Below are 19868 nucleotides of genomic sequence, written 5' to 3' on the forward strand. Positions count from 1 at the left end.
ATCATCCATCCCCATGTAAATTGGCAGAAATTAATAACAATTATAATTTACAAGCAAAGAGCATTTTGTGGCCTGTCAGCAGCCAGCAGCCAGCAGCTGGGCTACGGATCCCGACCGAGTTCTCCCTTCGGTCACAGCTGGTACAACGCCAGTCAAAGTGTAAATTTTACCCCCTTTTTGAATAGTAAATTACACAGTTTTTGGCCTGAAGCTGCAGCCTGCGGGAACATTTTGAGATATGTAGGATAACTGAGGGACAGAGACTGTGACTTCTAGTTGGAAATTTGCTGTAGTCCTGTAGTGAAGCCTCTAAAGCACCTGTTAAAGACTTATAATATATGTAGATTCCACTGCTCTACTTTTGCTTCCCTGCTGGGGCATGTTCAGCGATCAATATTGTATTTGCTCACCTGGCGACCTTTGTGCATGCCAAATGTTGTACGAAAAATTACCTGTGGAAAACTTTTTCAATTTATCCACACGTCTAGGCGGTGTGAAGTACTGTAAAATGTCACCACAGTGCTAAAGTTTCCCTGAAAACCGAAACTTCTTCGAGCGTTGATTAAAGAACAATGGCATCTATCAATTTAACTATTCAAACTGTTTCATTCGACTCTTGTTGCAGACTTGAACGAATTCCGCTTAACGAATCCCAACTAAATGTGTGCTAAGTGGCGGAATTCCTTGAAATCCAAACTACTTCATGCCAAAAGTGCTCTACATTTTTCAGTATTTATCTGTTCATTGCTCTCTCGCGTTGCGACGGGGCTCTTACCGGTCTAATGGTAACTGACAGCCAGATAATTGAGTACAAAAGAAAGATAAATAAATAAGAGCGGGCGAGAGCATGTGAAAGCTTTTAAGTGACAATTAGTGGTCCGCACAGCACCGATATGACGCGAATTGACGTGCAGAAAACTTTTACATTAAACACTGCGGCTGAGCCGAGCGGAGCCGATTCCAAATTAATATTAATCGTGTTCCATTGTATACCGATACCTGCTTCTACATCCAGACAAAAGGAAGCCCGGCCCGTGTGAGAGGACTGACTATAATAATTGAATTTATTACGGACGGACACACGGACACGCGGACGGAAGTTCCCATGGTCTAACCTGAGGGAAAACCAGATTTGCCGTTGATTGAATCGGCTGCCGTTCGTCGGAGGCACTTTGATATCCTGTACTCCTGCAGATGTTTTCTTATGCATTCCAGAAAATTCAAATTTTCGCAATTTAAATAAGGAAAGGCAGCGCATGTTTCTGCCGTTGCCCTCGCATTCAAATTGCGATCCTCTAGCTACACAGTTGTACTGTACTGGAAGCTGGTCATAAATTTGTGTTCAATATTTAATGAGCTGAATGTTTGCCGCTGCTGAAGCGCGTGTGGGGCCAGTGGGGCTTTAATGTGTGCTCGGCTGGCCCTAAATTGTTTATGGGGCGTATGAGTAATGTCGCCGAACGCACTTGCCTGCTGATGTGTGGCAAATGCAGTGCCAGCGACCAAATCAGCCATAAAATCCACATCCACGCCTGTCAGGGCCATGCAGCTCTGGCTTTTGTCCAAATTTTACCCAGCTCTGGGCCACATTCTCCCCCCCTCCAACATTTCCCTCTCCGCTACGCTCCTGGTCACATTAGCCAACTCATTTGCGTTGCATGTCGAGAGCATCAAGTCGCTCAACTGGAGTGCAGCAGAGAAGACTGGCAGCCTGGCAGCCTGGCAGCCAGGCAGCCTGGAAGCCAGGCAGCCACACATTTTTGCCGCTTAAGTGTTTTCCCAGCGTCGAGTGGAGCCCCATCTTGACACGTTTAATTTGTGTAAGTACACGTACTTTCCATCGCCTACTTTGCAGTCGAGGCCAGGTCGGTCTCGTCTCTCTGGCGGAACGTTGAGAGAGTCGAGTAGTCGCGGAGTCGCGCTACCTCGCATCCTCCTTATTGGCTCGAACAGAGGAAATCAATGAAAAATACTGCATAACTTCATTTGGCCCCAACGGAATGACATTCAAGTGGCAAGTGGCACGTAGTGCGATGCAGAAAGGAGAGGAGGACACACACACAAAGCGATGTCTCCATTTAAAGTCATTTTGCGTTTGCCCAACGAGTATTTTGTGCGAGTGCTCCCTGTGCTCCACGCTGCTCCCCCATCCACTTCGGCGAGCCCTTATCCGCTCACTCTCAGTGACACATTTTTACCGTTGCCAGGCGATGCACTGCATTCTTAAGCGCATCCTCTGCCCCGCCCGCCCCTTCGGTTGGGGATAGCTCTCCACGGTCTGCCTCTTGTTTGCTAATCGCCGAGCACATGCAGCACTGTTTCCTGTCAGTCCGGGATTCCGCTTCATTCTTTTTCGTTTCTGTTTCGTTGCGTTAGATATTCCATGAGAGTCTCGAATCGCATCCCGGGTGCTCCTTCGCGTTTCGGTTCGTTCCGATTGGATTTGGCAAACGCATGCAAAGTGTGCGGTCTGTAAGTATCCAGCTGGAGAGTGCACAGATTATGTATTAGGGTTAGGACACCACGCTCTAGTCGCACATCTCCTGCGGATGCAGCAATCAGCAGCCCCAGCATGTCCATGGCAATGGCTGGGGGGAAGTTGAGCTAAAGATTAGTCAACGGTTTGTTATAGTTTATATATTGCACTTACCAAGCATCAAGCGTTTACTACGAGCCTGGAATATCCACAACACTGGAATTTCTGTATTAAATTCTCCCTTAAAATCATTCTCCCCGTAAATAATTTAATTTAATTTAGATTTCCTCGGAAATGCTTAGGCAACTCCCCAAGCGCTCGCTCATTCATCATGTAAAATTGTTGCGTATACGTCGCGTTGCCCCTTTCTTGAGGCCAGTGTCGAAACATTATGCTCAAGGGTCCATTACGGGGCCATTAGAAACTTTGAGAGCAGCAGCATCCGCCTCAGCCCCAGTAGCAGCCCCAATACAATCGATTTCCCCGTCCCTGCTCGTGTATGGGTGTTGGCTTCATATTAATTAAAGTTTGTTAATGCATTTACATGGGCAAAAGTTATAACGAAATTGAAAACTTTTCTCGCAATTGAAAGTTATTTAAACATTCATAAGCTAGCCATTTGCCATACCCTGGCCGGGGACCAGACACACTCCTCGGTGCGGTGCAAACTCGCATAAAAGTAACTAAACTAAACCAAACTGCAGCTAAATGGCCCGTTCGTGGAACGTTCGGCACTTAGCCAGTGCCAGTGTCAGTGCCAGTGCCAATTATGACATAGAAAGTGTGCAGAGAAAGGGAAAGTAATTGGGTGAAACCTTGAATGGCATCCACCCATCCAGCAATCAATAGGGTCCTTTTGGGGTCTCGGCCTGTCAGTTAATGCGCACAATTAAGTACCAAAAAACCCCGCAAAGGAGTGCGGCGTGAAATGCCACCGAGCACAGAAGTGGCAGAAGCAGCAGTTGGCCAAGTTAACACCCCCGCCCCCCCGCACTACGCATTGTTGCAGTGGATGCGGCGGTGCTTTAATTACATGAGCCGCTCCTCAGCTCAGGCACAGTCCGGTCACGGGTCCTGCTCCTTTGTGTATTCTGCAGGGGCATGGGCACGGACACGGACCCAAGCAACGTGCCAACAATTAAACTAAGTGGGGGCCATTTTCCTTTCACGTTTCTGTTGCCATTTCTTTTGCCGCGAAGTTCTCAGACCTGCCCGTAAGTCCCGCCAAACATAAATTTCCTCTGACAAATGCCCTCGGCTCAGCATAGTTTTTATTTTAGTGAGATTTTTCATAATTGCCCCCAGGTAGAATTTCCACCAAGCGCCGGTGCAGGGCATCTTCATTTGATTTCTGTACTTCCAAAGGAAGAGAGACCTTTGAAATCTTTGTTCTTCTCAATCCTTTCCTTGGCATTTGTTAAGAGTGCCCCTGCCTGACCTTTCCCTGACCTGTCACTGTACTACACAATTTCATTGATTCATTGGCATAGAGTACTCTTGGCTTGCTTTCGTTCGTGTGATTAATGGCTTTTGTTTACTGGGCTAAATATATTTCGTTATTTATGGGCACAGCCAGAGGATTTTCTTTGGCTGATGAATGCAAATTTGAGGAGAGTTCAGTTCTAGCTAATGGAACATATGTTGCTTCAAAGAGGAGTCCACTTGAAGCTCCAATTATTATTGATGGAATTAGTATATTTAACTTACTTTGATCTGTGTCTCAAGTCTGAAACTTTTGGCACTCACTTCATCCAATTAGCCATGCTTCATCAGAATTTCCTCTTCACTTATTTATAAGCCACCTTCAAAAGAAAGAAAGCCGCAATCAGAGCACGAATGGAAGGTCTGACAGTCGGACAGACAGATAGACACTCGGTGGCGTATGTCTAATTTGAGAGAATAACATTGTGTAATTTTTGAATCCTCTTGGAAAATGACCAATTTGTGGCTGTATGTGTTTGTGGTGTGAAAATGCCAGGACAGCATTTGGCACTGCAGAACAGAGCAGAACATATACAGATTTAAAGACAAAACAGCAACTAACATGTGCTGTGACTTCCGTACAAGAGCAAAACAATGGGAAATCGAAAAATAAATTGAAACGAAATGATTTCTCTGTGGCCTGGACTCTGCCTGGCTCCCGGGTCCCGGCTCCCTTGAGGACTCGCCTCTCGCCTCCGTTGCGGCGTCTCTGTTTGGCATTTTGATCTTTAAAAATTGCTTTGAACTTTTGGCATAAAAAATCGTAGCTTGCTATCTGTTCGGAGGGCAATAAGCCCCAAGATAAACCTATACGCCCAGGGCGTGTGGGGAAAGTCTCTCGGCGGGATAGAAAATGGGTTGGGTTGGGTTGGATTGCGTTTTTCCGAGCTGTGTTTTTGTTGGGTGGGACTGTTGTCCCAGCCGAAAAGTTGCCCGTATACGGAGAGTGTAAACTGTCAAGGCACCAGCTGTTTCGGTTGTGTGTGTGTGTGTGTTGGCCATAAATTCAATTTTGAAAGTGGGACAATGAAAGGATGGGGAAAAAGCTCAAGTTGCGTGTGGGGCTGTGTGGAGACTGCAGGTCCCGTATTGTCACTTGAAACTGCAGCTGCAACTGCCACTGCTTGTCGCCTGCGAAACTAATAATCAACGAAATTTCATTACCTTTCCGCACGACCCTTTCCGCAGCCCATCGACAACGGTGGGGCATATGAGCGAATTTCTGTGTAGCTATTTATTGATTTTATTGTGATTTTACGGTGTGGGCCCATCTAAATTTAGCCTAAATTTAGAGCTGCTGGATTCCAGGTCATTTGGTCGTGGTTTAGTCGGCCGCCTCTGGCCAAACGGAATTATTGAACAATATTAAAATATATATTCCGTATCTTGACACTTTGGCAGCCTCCAGCTGGGCGCCGTTTAAACGCTTGGGGATCAAATTGTTTAATTTAATTAAACACTTTCTGTGGCATTCTGTGTAATCAAATTATGCTGGCTGCAGTGGCCAGTGGCAAGTGGCAAGTGGCAAGAACTAAATGGCACAAAGATAGCAAAAATTCTGCCAGGCACGTTTTATTTGAACTTGAGAAATATCTGAGGCTGCTGGGGGCTGGGCAAGCCTTCTGTGCTCTCAACGGGTGTCCCAGACCGCAGCAGCGCTCTCCTATCTTTCATTTTATTATTGCAAAATATCTTGGCCCATAATTTCATTTGGCAGGCAAATGCTCTGTCTCTCCCGGGGGAGGCAGCCGGGGCACACTTGAGTCGATGCGGAGTGGTAAAACCCGTGGTCCCCTAGTCCCTTAGTTTTCCCCAGCCATCAATTTCTCTTTTCCAGCAGGACAACGACTACGACCAGCAACAGCAGCAGCGCAACGAGAAAACAAACAATAAATATCAACAGGAGTCCAATAAAACAGCTTTATATTCAATTAAACAGAAACTGACCAACTAAATTTAATAACCAGCTAAATGTGAAACATATAAGCAAAGAGCTACTCAACTGAGCGGACCAAACCCGAACCCGAACCCGAACCCGAAATCGAACCCAAACCCGAACCGAAACAGTTACCCATATCTAATTGTAAGAACGTATTGTTAGCCTACTTTGTAAGTGTACATATGACCAGAATGGAACGCAACTTGGTAAAAGCTTTAAATTAGTCAACTAGGACCACGGGAAACGGCAAATGCTGAGGACTTTCTGGGACCCTTGCCGTCAATTTTTGTAAAGTGTAAAGTGTAACTGAACGTGTAACTGTAGACTGTGCCGTAGACATACTTATTCGAACTATACCTAAACCCCTACCTACCCTCCCTATAAATAATCGCCAGCAAGCAGCATTTAGATAACTTTGCAGAGGCAAACACTTAAAGAAAACTTCAGGTAAACCAAGACAAACCGTAACAAAACTCAACAAAACTCAAACCGCAACACGAGCAATCATTTCTGGGAGCTTTGTACACAGATGTCTATTCCAATGCATTTATGTGGTCGTGCCCCCATGCCTGTGTGTCCTTGTGTGCGTGTGCGTGTGCCCGTTCCTAGCCTAGTACTGCTACCTCCCCTTGCTCTCGCCTGCTGGACTCTGCACGATGAGCAGCAGCAGCGATACCAACAATAAGAGCAGCACCACCACCAGCACCAGCCGTAGCCACCGCTTAAGCGGCATCCGTAACAGCAAGTTAGCTAATTGGTTTCCACAAGTAAGTTTTATTTGATTTATTCTTTTTCCTGCTTCCTGCATCCCCCAACCCCCATCGCCCCAACGCCAATCCTCCATTTACAGTTATCACTATTATTTTCCACACAAGTTTCACACAGCGAAAGGGGGGGGGCGAGGGCCTCGGCCTGAAGAGCTGAACAGCTGAAGAGTCGGTCCCAAATCCCTCTCAATGGCAAATCGAATTAAAATGCCAATCCTTGGCAACACGTACACCGTCACGAACAAACAGAACCCAGACACAGGCACATATTGTTGCTAGGAATCCATTGTTGTCGCAGTAGGCTGATACCCCGTAATCATAAGGGAACGTAGGTCGGCTCAAAAGAGGGTCAAATAATCAGACTGTCACTACGACGGCCACTGCCCTACACTGGGTATCATTTAGGGCGACCCAATGCTACTGCACCTGCCATGATATTGCAGCATAAACCGTACCCAATCCAATCATCCTCATCATCATGCTACACACACACACACACACACACAGCTCTTGCCCCGTCCCTGGTCCTGCGGCTTTGAATTTAGAGACATTGTTGATTCTCCCATTATATATTTATATAAAGAGATTTGTATTTGCTGAAGCTGTGCATGTGTTTTGCTTTTGGTTTCTGCTCTATGCTTACCACAACATGAGAACCCTCACAGAACCCATGCTCATAATAGAATATAACAGAGAAGAAGGGCTTTATTGGTGCGAACTTTGACGACATATGGAGCATGTTCTGCTGTGGAGTAAACAGCTCAACGCTTCAGCGTCATGTAGTCGCCCTGCAGCCAGCAGATTGCGTACAGCAGCGTCTTGGCCAAGAGGGTCAGAGTCAGCTTTCGGTCGAAGGCAAAGATATTGAGAAATTCAACCCGCCTGGGATGCAGCGCCAACTCCAGCGTGACATACGTCCTGGGGTAGCTTCTCACCATGCGATCCATTCGATTTGTCTCCAGCAGAATCCGCAACGAGTCCTCTCTAAGCTGGTTAAGGTTCTCGGCAATATCTGTGCTAAAGTAGAGATTGACGGCGTCCAGTAGATAGATGTAGCTGAGTATGACAAAGAAACGCAGGGATAGGCTCAAGTCCAGGGACTTGGGGGTGGCAGGGGTGGAAGGTGATCTGGAACCAGCTGTTGCAGGCCAACACACAGACAACGCAGAACGCGTACTCACGATTCACCTGCTGGGTGATCCTCAGCATCTTCGAAAAGAGAAGCAGCCACCTCCTCATCTGTTCCGCTCTGTTCCTTTGCCTTGTATTGGGGTTTCAGCGGGGTGCCACTCGGCTGTCCCTTGAAGTACTGCCCCTCCAGATGAAGCAGGTCCTTGAAGAACTTCCTGACGCCGTGTCTCCCCTGCCAGCATGTGATGGCGATGCAGGCGGTATGCTATGGTCAGGGTGGAGACACAAACCCGGGGATTGTCGTGCAAAGACTGTGGTGGATTAGACAGTAGGCCCGGAGCATCCTCGAGTCCACCAAGCTTTGCTTAGCCAACTGTAATAGCACACCTTGCTGAGGTGCTCCAGGAGCTCCATCGCGAGCATTTTTATACGCCCTCGAGCAGGAGCAATTAGCTTTTAATTAATGGCCAAACTATTAATAATCGAGGCGGAGTCATCAATTTGCGCTGAAAAATTGTTGCACACTTTGCGGATCATCATCCAGTACCTATGTACGTACCTCCTCTCTCAAGTAACCCAATATTATGTACTTTATGTACATCAAAGCCAGGGAAATCCTATTGAATTTCGAGCCTGAGGTCGATACAAAAATGTTTTGGCAGGGCTGAATATATCGGCCAAAGAATACCCTTTAATCGAATGGAAAATGATTTGAGGTGAAAAATGCAAGTAAAGTGAATATTCAGAAAACTCAATTTGCACTGCTACTAATAGCTCTCTATTCTGGTCGTAATATCAATCCAATAGTTCAGATTATTTGCTGGTTAGATAGATCCTTTCAATCTAGTTTTCCTGGAGCTGCGTACAAACATCTGCTCGAAACCAATGTATCCCTGCACTCCACGGATACCATGTACAATACAAAGATGTCAAAAGGTAGCGAATGGAATGAATTTCAATACTGATAAATCAAATAACGTCACTGGCAAAGCCCTTTGTGTGGCAAACTATAATAAAAGTATGGATACAAAGGTCCTCAGGGTCCACTCTGGAGCCCCCCTGCTCCCGCTGTCCGTGGTCGGTTCGTGAGGCAATCAATACTGCTTTTTAATGAAGAAATAAAAGTGGAATGTCCACTTGTGTTGTTCGGGCAGTGTCGTAAAAATTGTCTACATTTTTATTGCGTATCTGGCGGCGGGGAATATTGAGGCCCCTCAGCACTCCAGCCAGGGTCGGGCAAAGGACCGTGAAAAGATTGTATCCTGTCTGCCGTCCGTCTGTCCGTCCCACTCACATGGCTAATGGTCTCAGGACAAGGAGAGCCTGAGCAGCACGCACCAGCGCCTAAACGCGTGCTGAGCTGGAAAATATTCCCTTTTGTGGTTCGAATGCGGCCATACCGTAGCACCAACACCACCACCACCACCACCACCAACTCCAATGCTCGCCAGCGACAAGTGTTTATTTTGGCATTTGGCCCCCAACTTTTTTGTTCGACCATCTGCCTAGTCAGCATTTGGCAGCGCACTCAACCCGATAGAGGAACCTCAACAGAAACCCCGAACCCGTGACTGAAGAGGCCATTGTTGGCCCTAATGATTATTGCTTTCCTTTCGTTATTTTGCTTCCTGCATCGGCATTGTTCGCTTTCGGGAAATTCCCCACATTGTTTGGCTGCTCTCCGACGTTTTTTTACGACGTTTTTCAATGGGCGTACAAAAATAATTTGCGGCAAATCTGAGGCTGGTAGGATAAGGATTTTATGCTTCTTAAATGATTTGCTAATTTTGGTAAGCAACTCACGGACTTATGGGCTCTTCCTGAAATGGCCCCGAAAATAGTCTTAATTATGAGCAAACTACACGCTCAAAATGTCAAATGATCCCAAGAGAACTTATCCGATTGCGACAGGTGGAAGAGCTGATATAATATTATTGGAAGACCTAACAGTGGCATACATGTATGGAAATTTACATTGAATTCTGATTCCTTTCGGAAATGCTTTCCCTAGTTATGGCACTGTGTATGGTTTTCTCGTTCTTCTAGGTCTTCTAGTTCTTGGTCCGGTATAATTCGGATCAGGTGTCATTGGCGGTAACTGTTCTGTTTCTCGTATCGTAAACACCGTTGGTTCCGTTTGTTTCGTGGATTCTGTTGATTCTGTTACCATATCAATGCAGTTGGTCTGGCATTCTTGCCTCGTCTGGTAGCCCTGAACACACGTGAGGCCTTGTCTGCACTTCCACTTTCTGACGGTCCACACCCAAATCGGTGGGTGGCACACGGCCCGCCTGTACTGACTTATCACCGTCGGAAGGTAGCAAAGTTCTTCAACGCTCAGCTTTCTCTGCGACGATCTTTTCGATTGCACAATCATTATCGCAGCCAGTAAGAGGGACAGCCGCAGCATGTTTCCCATTGCGTCAGCGACTGACGGACGGAGACCCAGCAATTACTCAGTTCTTATTCATTCCCATGGTTGCACAGTGCAACGAATTCGTTTTTTCCGCTCAACAATCCCTCGCCATAGATAATCTGAGAATTCCTTCACGCGGAATATGGCCGAGCGGACCTGCATGAGGGTTCTCTTTATGTGCTCTAAATTTGAATATAATGGCACTCCAGCTGGGATTTGGGCCAAGACTGGACCATCATTACCACTAATGGCAGGTGAATTGTAACCAAAATGGTATCGTATCTTGCCAGGCACTTTCCTGAATACTCACTCCTCTCTCTGGTTGCTTCGCTATTTGTTTTTCTTTCTTTGTCACTGTCTGCAATTTGTTTGAGTTATATCATTCTGGGCCGTAACAAATTAGTAGATTAGCCATGCAATTGGATTTAAAAGCGTCCCAAGAGGGACCTCCGACCTCCATCTGGGCTGGTTTTCCAGCGAAAAACACATAAAATGATGAAAGTGGTGCAACTGGGATTTTAAATAAGTTCGAAAATATTATACAATTTCTAAGCATTAAATTAGGTGTTTTCTGTGATTGGACATGCAATATTTTGACACTATTGGATGGTATTTTAGTAGGGATATCAGGAATCACTCGTGGCGAATGTTCGTAACGAATATGGAATTGTAATCTTCCATGCATCCCATAACAATTGGAAACACCGAAACTGTCTAAAAAACTGGACCAATGATGATGCATGGTTTTTTATCTCTTTATACCCGATACTCAAAATGGATGTGTGTAAAAGAAGGAAGCGTTTCGGACCCCATAAAGAATATATATTCTTGATCAGCATCAATAGCCGAGTCGAATGAGCCTTGTCTGTCTGTTCTAGGATCAGATCGGATTATTATCATAGCAAGAAGGAATAAATCAATTTGCAGTGGCTACGCCACCCTCTCTCTCTTACACACTCTTCTCAGGACAAGAGGAGCCCTACCGACTGACTATCGGGTATACGACAACGTTCCCCTCGTTTAATTTCTGCCCACCGTAATTGTCTTACCCCGACACTCGTACACTCTCCTCAATCCCTCCTCTGTGATGGCATTTATAATTAAGTTTCGGGTGCGCAATCATTTAGAGTGTTTTAGAGTGTTTGGCGGAATGTTGGAGCAGACGACGGGACAACGCCTCCAGACCAAAACAAATTTATGTAAATTTTTGATTCATTTAATTTTGGCTCAGACTGGCTCCACTCGTACAGCTCATTAGGCGAGGGTATTCGCCTGCTAATTGTACGGAAATCTTGGGCTGATGACATCCTCCACCACCATCCCCCCAGCCATATATCCGTGTTTGTAAATCAGTTGATTGCAGCCCCTCAATCAATCAATCAATCACTTTGCGCTCTGCTCAGTCTGGTTACATTTGAATACTGAAGTAATGAGAGCTGGCAGCCCTGCATTGCTCGGGAATCGGGCTTACCCATGGCGCTTCCGCTGGTGCCAGACATTGTAGGAGTGGAAAACCCGCTCAGAATGTGGTCCCATATTTCAATTTCCGGCATGGAAAGAGAATTTCTACTTTTCAGCTTTGAGCTGTCTGTTTGCTTGGACAGTTGCCGACCACTCCTTCCACCCCCGCCTTCCGCATTCCTCCTACGAGCCGTATTGTACGCTTTCTGACTTTTTTGAGCAAAATGCCATTTCTCTTCAAATTTGATTGATGCTGCGGAAGTTGGTTGCGCCCTCGAGCGTGTGTCGATTTGCTCGATTTTTGTTTTGCTATTTTCCAGATTTCGATTTCTGCTTTGCGGAGATTAAGTTTGTGGCCTTGCAACTGTGATAGCTTCCCCAAGCCATGTATAAGCCATGTGAGCGAACATTTCAAAAGATTACAAAATACAACAAATATTACGACGAATAAATTGTGGGAAATAGTGGAAAAGAGCATAGGGGAACAAACATATTCTTCTTTCTTTCAAATCAAAACAGTTTTCGAACCCTACATGTGTTTAAATAAATATATATAGAGATTCCATCCCAGAACCGATCATCAGAATAGATGCCTTGCACAATGTGCATTCCATTAGGTTTTTTTTTACAAAAAAAGTGTCGGGTTTGTCGGTAGGGATTGTTCATTCATGCATGCTCCGGATTTCTCTTTGCGAATCCGATATTTATGCTTTTGCCTTGTGTTTACCGAACTTTTTTATTATTTATGTCTATAAAGCTCCCAAAAATAGATACACGCACACAAACACACACACACACACACACACACACGAGCATCGCTGCACACATTAATCGGAAAACTCAACGTGCTTCTAACATTTTCCATAAAACAACTCAATTGAAAAACTTCGACGAAAAATGAACATGAAATGCTCTGCCAAATTAATAAAAATACAATGCATAATTGGACAAATAACTACGAAAATTTACGCACTAAAACAACAACAACAACGTACAATAATTCAATGAACAAAATCGGAAATAAAATCGAATCAAAAATTGACATCGAAATTACGCCGCTATCAATATCAACCCCATCAACGCTACTTCCGTCACCGCCACCGCCTCCACACCAAAAACCACCACCACCCACCGCCCACCGCCCACTGCCAACCGCCCGCAGAATGTCAATGTTCTTCTTTCGATTGCATAACCTGCAGCGCGCCGAGGAGAACAAGCGCAAGAAGCGCGTCGAGCAGCAGCGCCAGCAGCAGCGCCAGCGGCGGGGGGCCAAGGTCTTCAAATGTGTCAACGACTCCACCGGCCACCTGACCCTGGCCCCCTCGCGACTGTTCGAGCGCACGCCGATGAGTCCGTCGGACAGCCTGGACGAGATTGCGCTGCAGATACCCAGGTGAGTCGAGTGCCGTGCCCCAAGGCCGCCAAACACCTCGAACATTTCTCGAACCCACGTGCGAGAGGTAATAGACGTGTCTGCGGTTCTTTCGGTTGCCAGCCAGTAATGAGTTTCGCACCTTCTTTTCCAACTGTCTCAAAGAATGGGAATCCAAGGTAACAAAAGCCGCATGAAGATTGAAAGCGGGCTTCATCTGTTTTCGGGACTTCTTGGAATTCGTCTGTTGCTGACTGAGTGACAACACACTCCTCAGACGTGTGGTATCTGGGAGGCCTGTGAGGCAAGCCGCAACATTTAGCACAGCGTGGCTTGAAGAAATTCAAGGGGAATCCACATACATAAGTGGAAATAATTTAATGTAACCGCAAATTCATTTTCGAGTGTGCCAAAAGCGCAAAAGTAAAAAGAAAATGCTGAGGGTATGACTCTGCGTGTATTGTAAACACTGGTGGCATTGTACATATATCTCGAGTTTAGCTTTTGTTAATCATGTTTCGCCAAGTCAACCATTGTGACATGTGGAGCCTTTGTGGAGCTGCTTGTGGCATGGAAACCATTCTCAGAATGAGAGTACAATGAACAGAATGCCAGTTGTGCCTGGAGGAGATCAGAATGTACTTTTATTTTCCATTTGGGGCCAGTGGCAGATTGTTTATTGTATCCTTTGCTGGGACAGACCTAATCCCAAATACTTATTTAAATTGGCTTGCGAAATCCTTCAATTAATTAACTGCGGCTGCGAGTGCTAAGCCGAGGACTCTGAACTTGGCTTTTGTGGGGGGACTGTTAATTTGTCTGACTGTTTGTGAAAAAGTTATCCCAAAGCAGGCAGCGAGATTTACATTTTCCGCTTGAAGTACTCGGTTATTTGGAAAACATTCAGCATTAACTTTCGACAGCTACACACCTCACAAAATTAGAAATAGGCAAACATTTACACAAATCCAGAAGTTTCCAATTTGTCCAATTAGCCCCAAAATGAACATGCTGTGTGAGCGTGTGTCCGCGATCCTGGCGGGCACCCTTGTGGGCATGTGGTACGCCAAGACCTTTCCCGCCGAAAAGGATGCCAAGGATAGCAAGGACAAGAAGGACAAGAAGGGAAAGAAGTAATCGAAACCACTTCCCTTCCATCCTGGACTTCTCCAGAACCATTACCTTATTGACTGTGAGTTTTTAGCCCGTTTAAGGCCAGGCCATATATCAGAAGTGTTACAATTTCCCAATTATGATCTACTACAGCGCCTTAAATTAGCCACAGACTTGAGCAAACAAATGGAACCTAGTCGTCGGGACAAAGATCTCAAACCAGCTTCAATTCATTCAGTTCTCGTCCGACTTTCGAAGCGTTCCATTTTTTGTTAACACCGAAATTTCTCCGTTTATTTTTTTAAAATTTGATTTGATAAATTAGAGCAAGTTAAGATCGAGTTGGAAGACCTTTGAAACATGCCCTGTTGCAAGCGTAACGAAATCCGCCGTAACCCGTGCCGCAGCCCATCCATTCTGGCCCGCCTCAACTGCGTTGAATGCAATCGACTGCTAATCTTCATGGTCGGAGTAGGACTTGGGGCGCTCTACATACGCAAGTTCAATGAAGCACCGCAAACTGACAAGAAGAAAAAGTAGTCCCGGTCTAAAGACGGAGCAAAGCAGTGCTTGGGATCAGTCCACAATGGATGCATCGAGATGGATGGTTCTGGACAGTTCTGAACAGCTCTACACCGTATCGATGCCACTTGGAAGGAGTGATAAGGATGGTTCTGGAAGTCAAGAAGATCCGAGTCTCCGATCAAGCCATACGCAAGGATCCGAGAAGTCCAACAGCAGAGCAATTCGCTAAATTGGCAATTGGTAATCGATCAAGTGACAATAAGCAGAAAGTCTGAGGATCGTCATCCAGTTATAAGCTTGTGCCAATGATTCGATTATACCATTCTTTCTAAATTAAGCTGTCTTAAAAAATAAAAATCCCGTACCAAATTTAAATTTGAAATATGTATATAAAACACTATGTAATAAAGAATCAATTGATCTATAAATTTCCTATCTTAAATAGGAAAACATATATGAAATTAATATTAAGGAAAAAGTGTCTGTGAATGGTTTCAGCTAGATAGTTTTAAAACGAAAGAATGTACTCATGTAGTTTCCAGAGACAGACAGTGGCTATATCCCTATAATACGGAGACATCGCCATCTAAACTTATCTGTTGCTTATGATCGGGAATATCCTAGGGATCAAGCCCCCTGCACACTCGCTTCGCTATAATAGAAAGATTCCTTCGGGGTTGGAAGCACTTCCTCCGATAAAACACTATGCAAAGACGGTGTAATAATCTGCTGTTGGAGTATTTATTTCTGGAATGTTAATGGTTGTCTGAATATCTTTTATCCGCTTAATATGGAATTCCAAACTGTGCAAACAGCTATAGATTTGTATGCACGAACCCCAGCCCGTGCTGCGTGAAGTTCGAGTCATAAGAATTGGTTTATTGGGATTTAAGTTTGAACTGAAAATTTATAACTTGGGGATGGGGATCTTCTTGGTGGTAAACAGCTGGAGAAGATTCTGCGCGAGTGTTGCTCATTTTTTTTCCTTTTCCTTTTTCTCCCTCTCCTTCCGCTCCTTCTCTTGCTGAGCCTTCTCTTTCTTCTCCTTCTCTTTCCGCTCCTTCTCCTTCTTGTCGCGCTCCTTTTTCTCTTTCTCCAGCTCTTTGGGGGTCTTCTGGGCCTGCTTGGCCGCCTCTTCCTGGGCCTTCTTCATTTCCTGCTTCATCTGGTCGTAGTACAGCCCAATGCCGGCCCCGACCAGAAAGAAGGCCAATCGGTTGCAGGGAACACAGTTGAGCTTGGACCAGAGAGTCGGCCCGGGCTTGCATGGCGGCGGGGGACACTGGGGCTTGGGCGGACACTGGGATTTCGGAGGGGGGCAAGCCGGACGCTTACACATTTTGCTCTGTCTGGGCTCGAAGACACGTCAGAGAATATTGACCAAATGAAGATGATTTTTACCCAAAATTAATTTTGAATATGAGACCAACTTTTACACAATTTTTTTGTACTGAACCAGAAGCAAACTGTGACTTTGATCTCAAATTGCCTACGAAAGGATTTGGCAAACTGTTTTCCCCAGCCCATGCAGTTGGCCTATGATTTGACGTCAGTCCCACAATTTGTGTGTTAAATTATTTCGAGCACATTTTTGGAATCCTCAAAATTCTCGCTGCCATTTCGGGCATGGATCGTCTTCTAACTTTGCTTGTGGGCGGAATTGTCGGCTATATCATTGGCAAGAAGATGTAAAGGTAAATGAGAATTAAGCCAGGCTATCCCCATGCCACGGAGACTGTGGATAGTTGTGTATATATCGTACATCTTTCAGCTGTTTTTCGAGGCATAACTATGGAGAGCTCTTGGCTGTTGACCTTCATCGTTGGCTGCATTGTTGGCTATTTGGTTGGCAAGAACTATTGACAGAAAGGTGAGAAAGTTTCCGCTAGCTCGGAGTAGGCTCGGGGCTGTCCTTTACTGTCTTTTAGTCTCATTCGTTCTGTTCTCTTGCATTGATTTCGACAGACAAAAGTGAACAAAATTAACAGAAATTTCGTTTCAAGAATGGAATTGGACTGGGTGCTTACATTTGTGATTGGATGCTTGGTGGGCTATCTGATAGCCAAGAACTTGTAGGTTTTCAAGAAATTATCAAAATTAAAAGTCAAGAACCAAGCAAATATTCCACCTGTTTCCTGATCCTTGAACCAAAATGACGCACGTGATCTCCTTCGCCCTGGGCATAGTTATTGGCTTGATGCTGTGCAAGCGATGTTGAAGCATTCCAACCTGAATCTAGGCCACTGCTTCAGCATCTTACTGGAGCGACCACTCATCGCGGCCGAGGTTCTCGTCCACATGGTCGTGCTCCTGACAGCACTCCATGTCGCCCACAAGCCAAATGCCCATCGGCATTCTGTGTCAGCAGATGACCCTCCGACACATCGAAGCAGATCTTTCACCCACTCTTGCCGCTAAACTAAATTTATTAAGCAGACTGTAAAAATCAAGAATCAAAGAATGAGAATGATACTATAGTCGAGTCCCAGACTCAGTAGAGTTTTCTTTTCTCAGTCTGGCTGCAGTGATGATTTGATGGCGGGGTTGAGGGATACTCGGGAATACTAATATGTAGAAGGGGACGTGGAGACCTTCATAGAGTTTATGGGTTCTTTTGAGTAGGCTTTGCATAAACCAACAGTCAAAACATGTACGGAAAAGTCATTCAAATCAAGTCGTTTACCTCATACGGATACAACTTGGGAGTTTTTCGTACAATTTCTGGTTTCTTTGGCACCTGATAGGAAAGGCAAGGAAATGGAGTGGCTTTTGACATTCATTGTTGGTTGCATTGTGGGTTACTTGATTGCCAAAAACAGGTGCGTATTGAACGATATAAGTTCTACAAAAATTCGAAGTAGGCTTTGCTAATATTGACTCCCTCAGTCGATAGATAGCCGGCATAGTGGCAGCCCAAAATTGTATTTATACAAATTTTTAAGTTTTGGAAAACGAGGAAAATGCAGCGTTTTCTGACATTCATTGTTGGTGGAATCGTGGGCTACCTCATAGCCAAGAATACTCGCGTAAGTGACATGTTCTGGGATTGTTATTCTTTGTTTCTACTCTTTCTATTGCAGTAAGCAAGAATGACCCATTTGATCTGCTTTGGTCTGGGTGTGTGGGTCGGCATGCTTATGTGCCGACGCTGCGGTTCCTGAAGAATAAGTCCTCGAGCCTTTGCAGAATCTATTCGAATTGAATGCCAAGCCAAATTTAAGTTTTTTTGAACGTTAAGTCACACATTTAATAAAAGAACTATGCAGTATTCAATATTGCATCATTGTTTTTGCATTCAGGTAACTACAACTCCTTTAAGAATCAAAGTTCCAATTCCAAAGACAGGGAAATTCTATAAACAAGTCCCGCATTATGTACCTCTCATTAGACGACTTTCTGAAGGTTTATTCTATAACGGGTACATGCTTAAATGATAAATCATAGAATACAGCACGACGTCTAAATTTACTTGATCTTTTAACTAGAGTAATATATGGGGCAATCGGTTTGGGATTTTCAATCGACAGCCCAAAGTTTCGGGACGCACTGTAAAACGCAACCCCTTTCAACAGTTTTCTGCGGTCGAGAGGGTTTTGATGTTCCGTTCAATGCATTTATGACTTTGCTAAGAAACTGGGGCAGCCGCAATAAATATATGTGTCAGGCTGTGAGTTGGGTAAAGTTTGAAAGTTCGGGGAAAAGGGAAAACTTTCCATTTCCCGTACCGGCCCCAGGACGGAGGTGTGGGCCAGAGAGAACAATTTGTTGTTCCATGCGTGGGCCTATGAATACCCTTTGACTGGCTTCCACCTGCCCCACACCTGCTCGCCCCATTCATTATGATTGATTATTGAGAAAATCCAGGGCGATGTGGTACTCGCACGACGACGGCAGGCACACAAAACGTTTAACAAATGAGAAGACAGGCGAAGAGGCTTTCCTGAAGCACAAATGAACTCGTTGCGGCTCCTAATGGCATCGCTGGCTACGGCATTTCAATCAGTCTTAGGCCCCGGATCCGGTTCGGGCCACATCCGCATAAATAAATATTTCATGAGTTCAGCATCAGCTCCATCTCCAGCTCCAGCTCTTGCTCCGGTTCCAGTTGGGTTGAGCTCTAGCTCGAGTGCGTCCCCCTGCATAACTTACGACGGAGCTGTTTGTGGTAAGTCTTATCTGTGGGGCAAACAGACAAAGGTGGCCTGGGCGCCCTCTGCGTCCTCTTTGGTGGGGTAATTGGTTGAGGTGGCGTTCATAAGATTGACTCGACTACCGAATGAAATGGTTTCCCCCAAATGATTGATGGCCATGAGCGCGGTGGCCGGGTGCCAGGGTGCCAGAGTGCAGGCCGAGTCTGGGGTAAACCCAAAGGTTAAATTGCTTGCGGGCTCTGTGCGGGTCTGGAGTTTAGATTTATATGCCAGCCAACAGGTAGGGTAGCTCAAGGGTCTCGTCTCTCACTTGGCCTTGAAACGGTGCCCATCCCGCGCCCCAGCGTTCCACCCCCACCACCCGCACTGGTTGTCACTGATTGGACCCGCTCCAAAGAGCCTTTCAAGAGCATTCTGTTGAACCCATTCCGAATGCTAATTTGTCAATAGAAAGTTTTAATTGAATTTTGTTCACAAGCTGAGAATCAATTTATGCAGTTTTCCCGGTTAACAGAGGCGTTTTGAATTTCGGTTAAGCTCGGAAAAGCTTCGGCTGGGAAGAGCTTTCGCTTAACAGTGTCCTGTGGCTGTGGCTGAGGGTGTGCTTCGCAGCTTTCGGGCTCTCTCTTTCGGTCGAAAAACGTAAACAAAGACAGACAAATAACAGTGGCCGGCATCCGGGCGCGTCAGCTGTTGGCGCCTCCAGGACTCACCTCGCTGTGGTGGATTTCCCAGGGAGCCTGCGCCGCTTCCTTGGTGCCTCGTTCGCGTGCCACTCGGCTTCAGTCCCAATCCCAGTGCCGACACGTGCGAAAGCGTATCCGCGCGTATCCAAACGAGCTATTTTCAAACCGTAACGCTCGAAAACAAGTTTCAAATAGCAGGTGTTGTGGCTCGGAAAACCGAAGGACAGTTCGCTGAGAGACGATGTATACAAGCAATTGCTGGAAATAATATTTTTGCTCAAAAAAGTGTACAAGTGAATGAAGAATATAACAAAATAAAAGCACAAAAATCATATCAGTTAAAGAGCAA

The 19868-nt window shown here is 45.6% G+C and overlaps 4 protein-coding genes and 1 long non-coding RNA gene across 6 annotated transcripts in view; 4 read left to right on the forward strand and 1 right to left on the reverse strand.

The window, feature by feature from the left end:
- Positions 1–19868, forward strand: part of LOC6591129 (potassium channel subfamily T member 1) — a 56565-nt gene that overhangs the window by 8793 nt on the left and 27904 nt on the right. The window contains exons 2-3 of one of the 2 annotated variants that reach the window (XM_026986906.1): positions 5796–6664; positions 12872–13065. In XM_026986906.1, coding sequence (XP_026842707.1) covers positions 6554–6664; positions 12872–13065 — 305 coding nt within the window. In that variant the 5' untranslated portion in view covers positions 5796–6553. Of the gene's footprint in view, positions 1–5795; positions 6665–12834; positions 13066–19868 lie in introns of those variants that run through there. The other variant, XM_026986908.1, reaches the window with a different exon arrangement.
- LOC6591126 lies at positions 14014–14378 on the forward strand. The gene is made up of 2 exons (XM_002016450.2): positions 14014–14236; positions 14311–14378. Exon 1 carries the CDS (start codon positions 14047–14049, stop codon positions 14179–14181), a length of 135 nt encoding a protein of 44 aa, XP_002016486.1. The 5' UTR covers positions 14014–14046; the 3' UTR covers positions 14182–14236; positions 14311–14378.
- LOC6591127 lies at positions 14510–15057 on the forward strand. The gene has a single exon (XM_026986905.1). It carries the CDS (start codon positions 14518–14520, stop codon positions 14695–14697), a length of 180 nt encoding a protein of 59 aa, XP_026842706.1. The 5' UTR covers positions 14510–14517; the 3' UTR covers positions 14698–15057.
- Positions 15405–16087, reverse strand: LOC6591128 (101 kDa malaria antigen). Its single transcript, XM_002016452.2, has one exon. The coding sequence runs from the start codon at positions 16019–16021 to the stop codon at positions 15656–15658; it is 366 nt and encodes a 121-aa protein (XP_002016488.1). The 5' UTR covers positions 16022–16087; the 3' UTR covers positions 15405–15655.
- Positions 16196–17955, forward strand: LOC113565234. Its single transcript, XR_003408544.1, has 5 exons — positions 16196–16376; positions 16454–16552; positions 16648–17501; positions 17569–17708; positions 17763–17955. It is a non-coding gene; the product is annotated as an uncharacterized LOC113565234 (long non-coding RNA).

Source organism: Drosophila persimilis, unplaced genomic scaffold, assembly GCF_003286085.1.
Source record: "Drosophila persimilis strain 14011-0111.01,24,50 unplaced genomic scaffold, DperRS2 tig00000002-arrow-pilon, whole genome shotgun sequence".
In the NCBI taxonomy this organism is placed as follows: domain Eukaryota; kingdom Metazoa; phylum Arthropoda; class Insecta; order Diptera; family Drosophilidae; genus Drosophila; species Drosophila persimilis.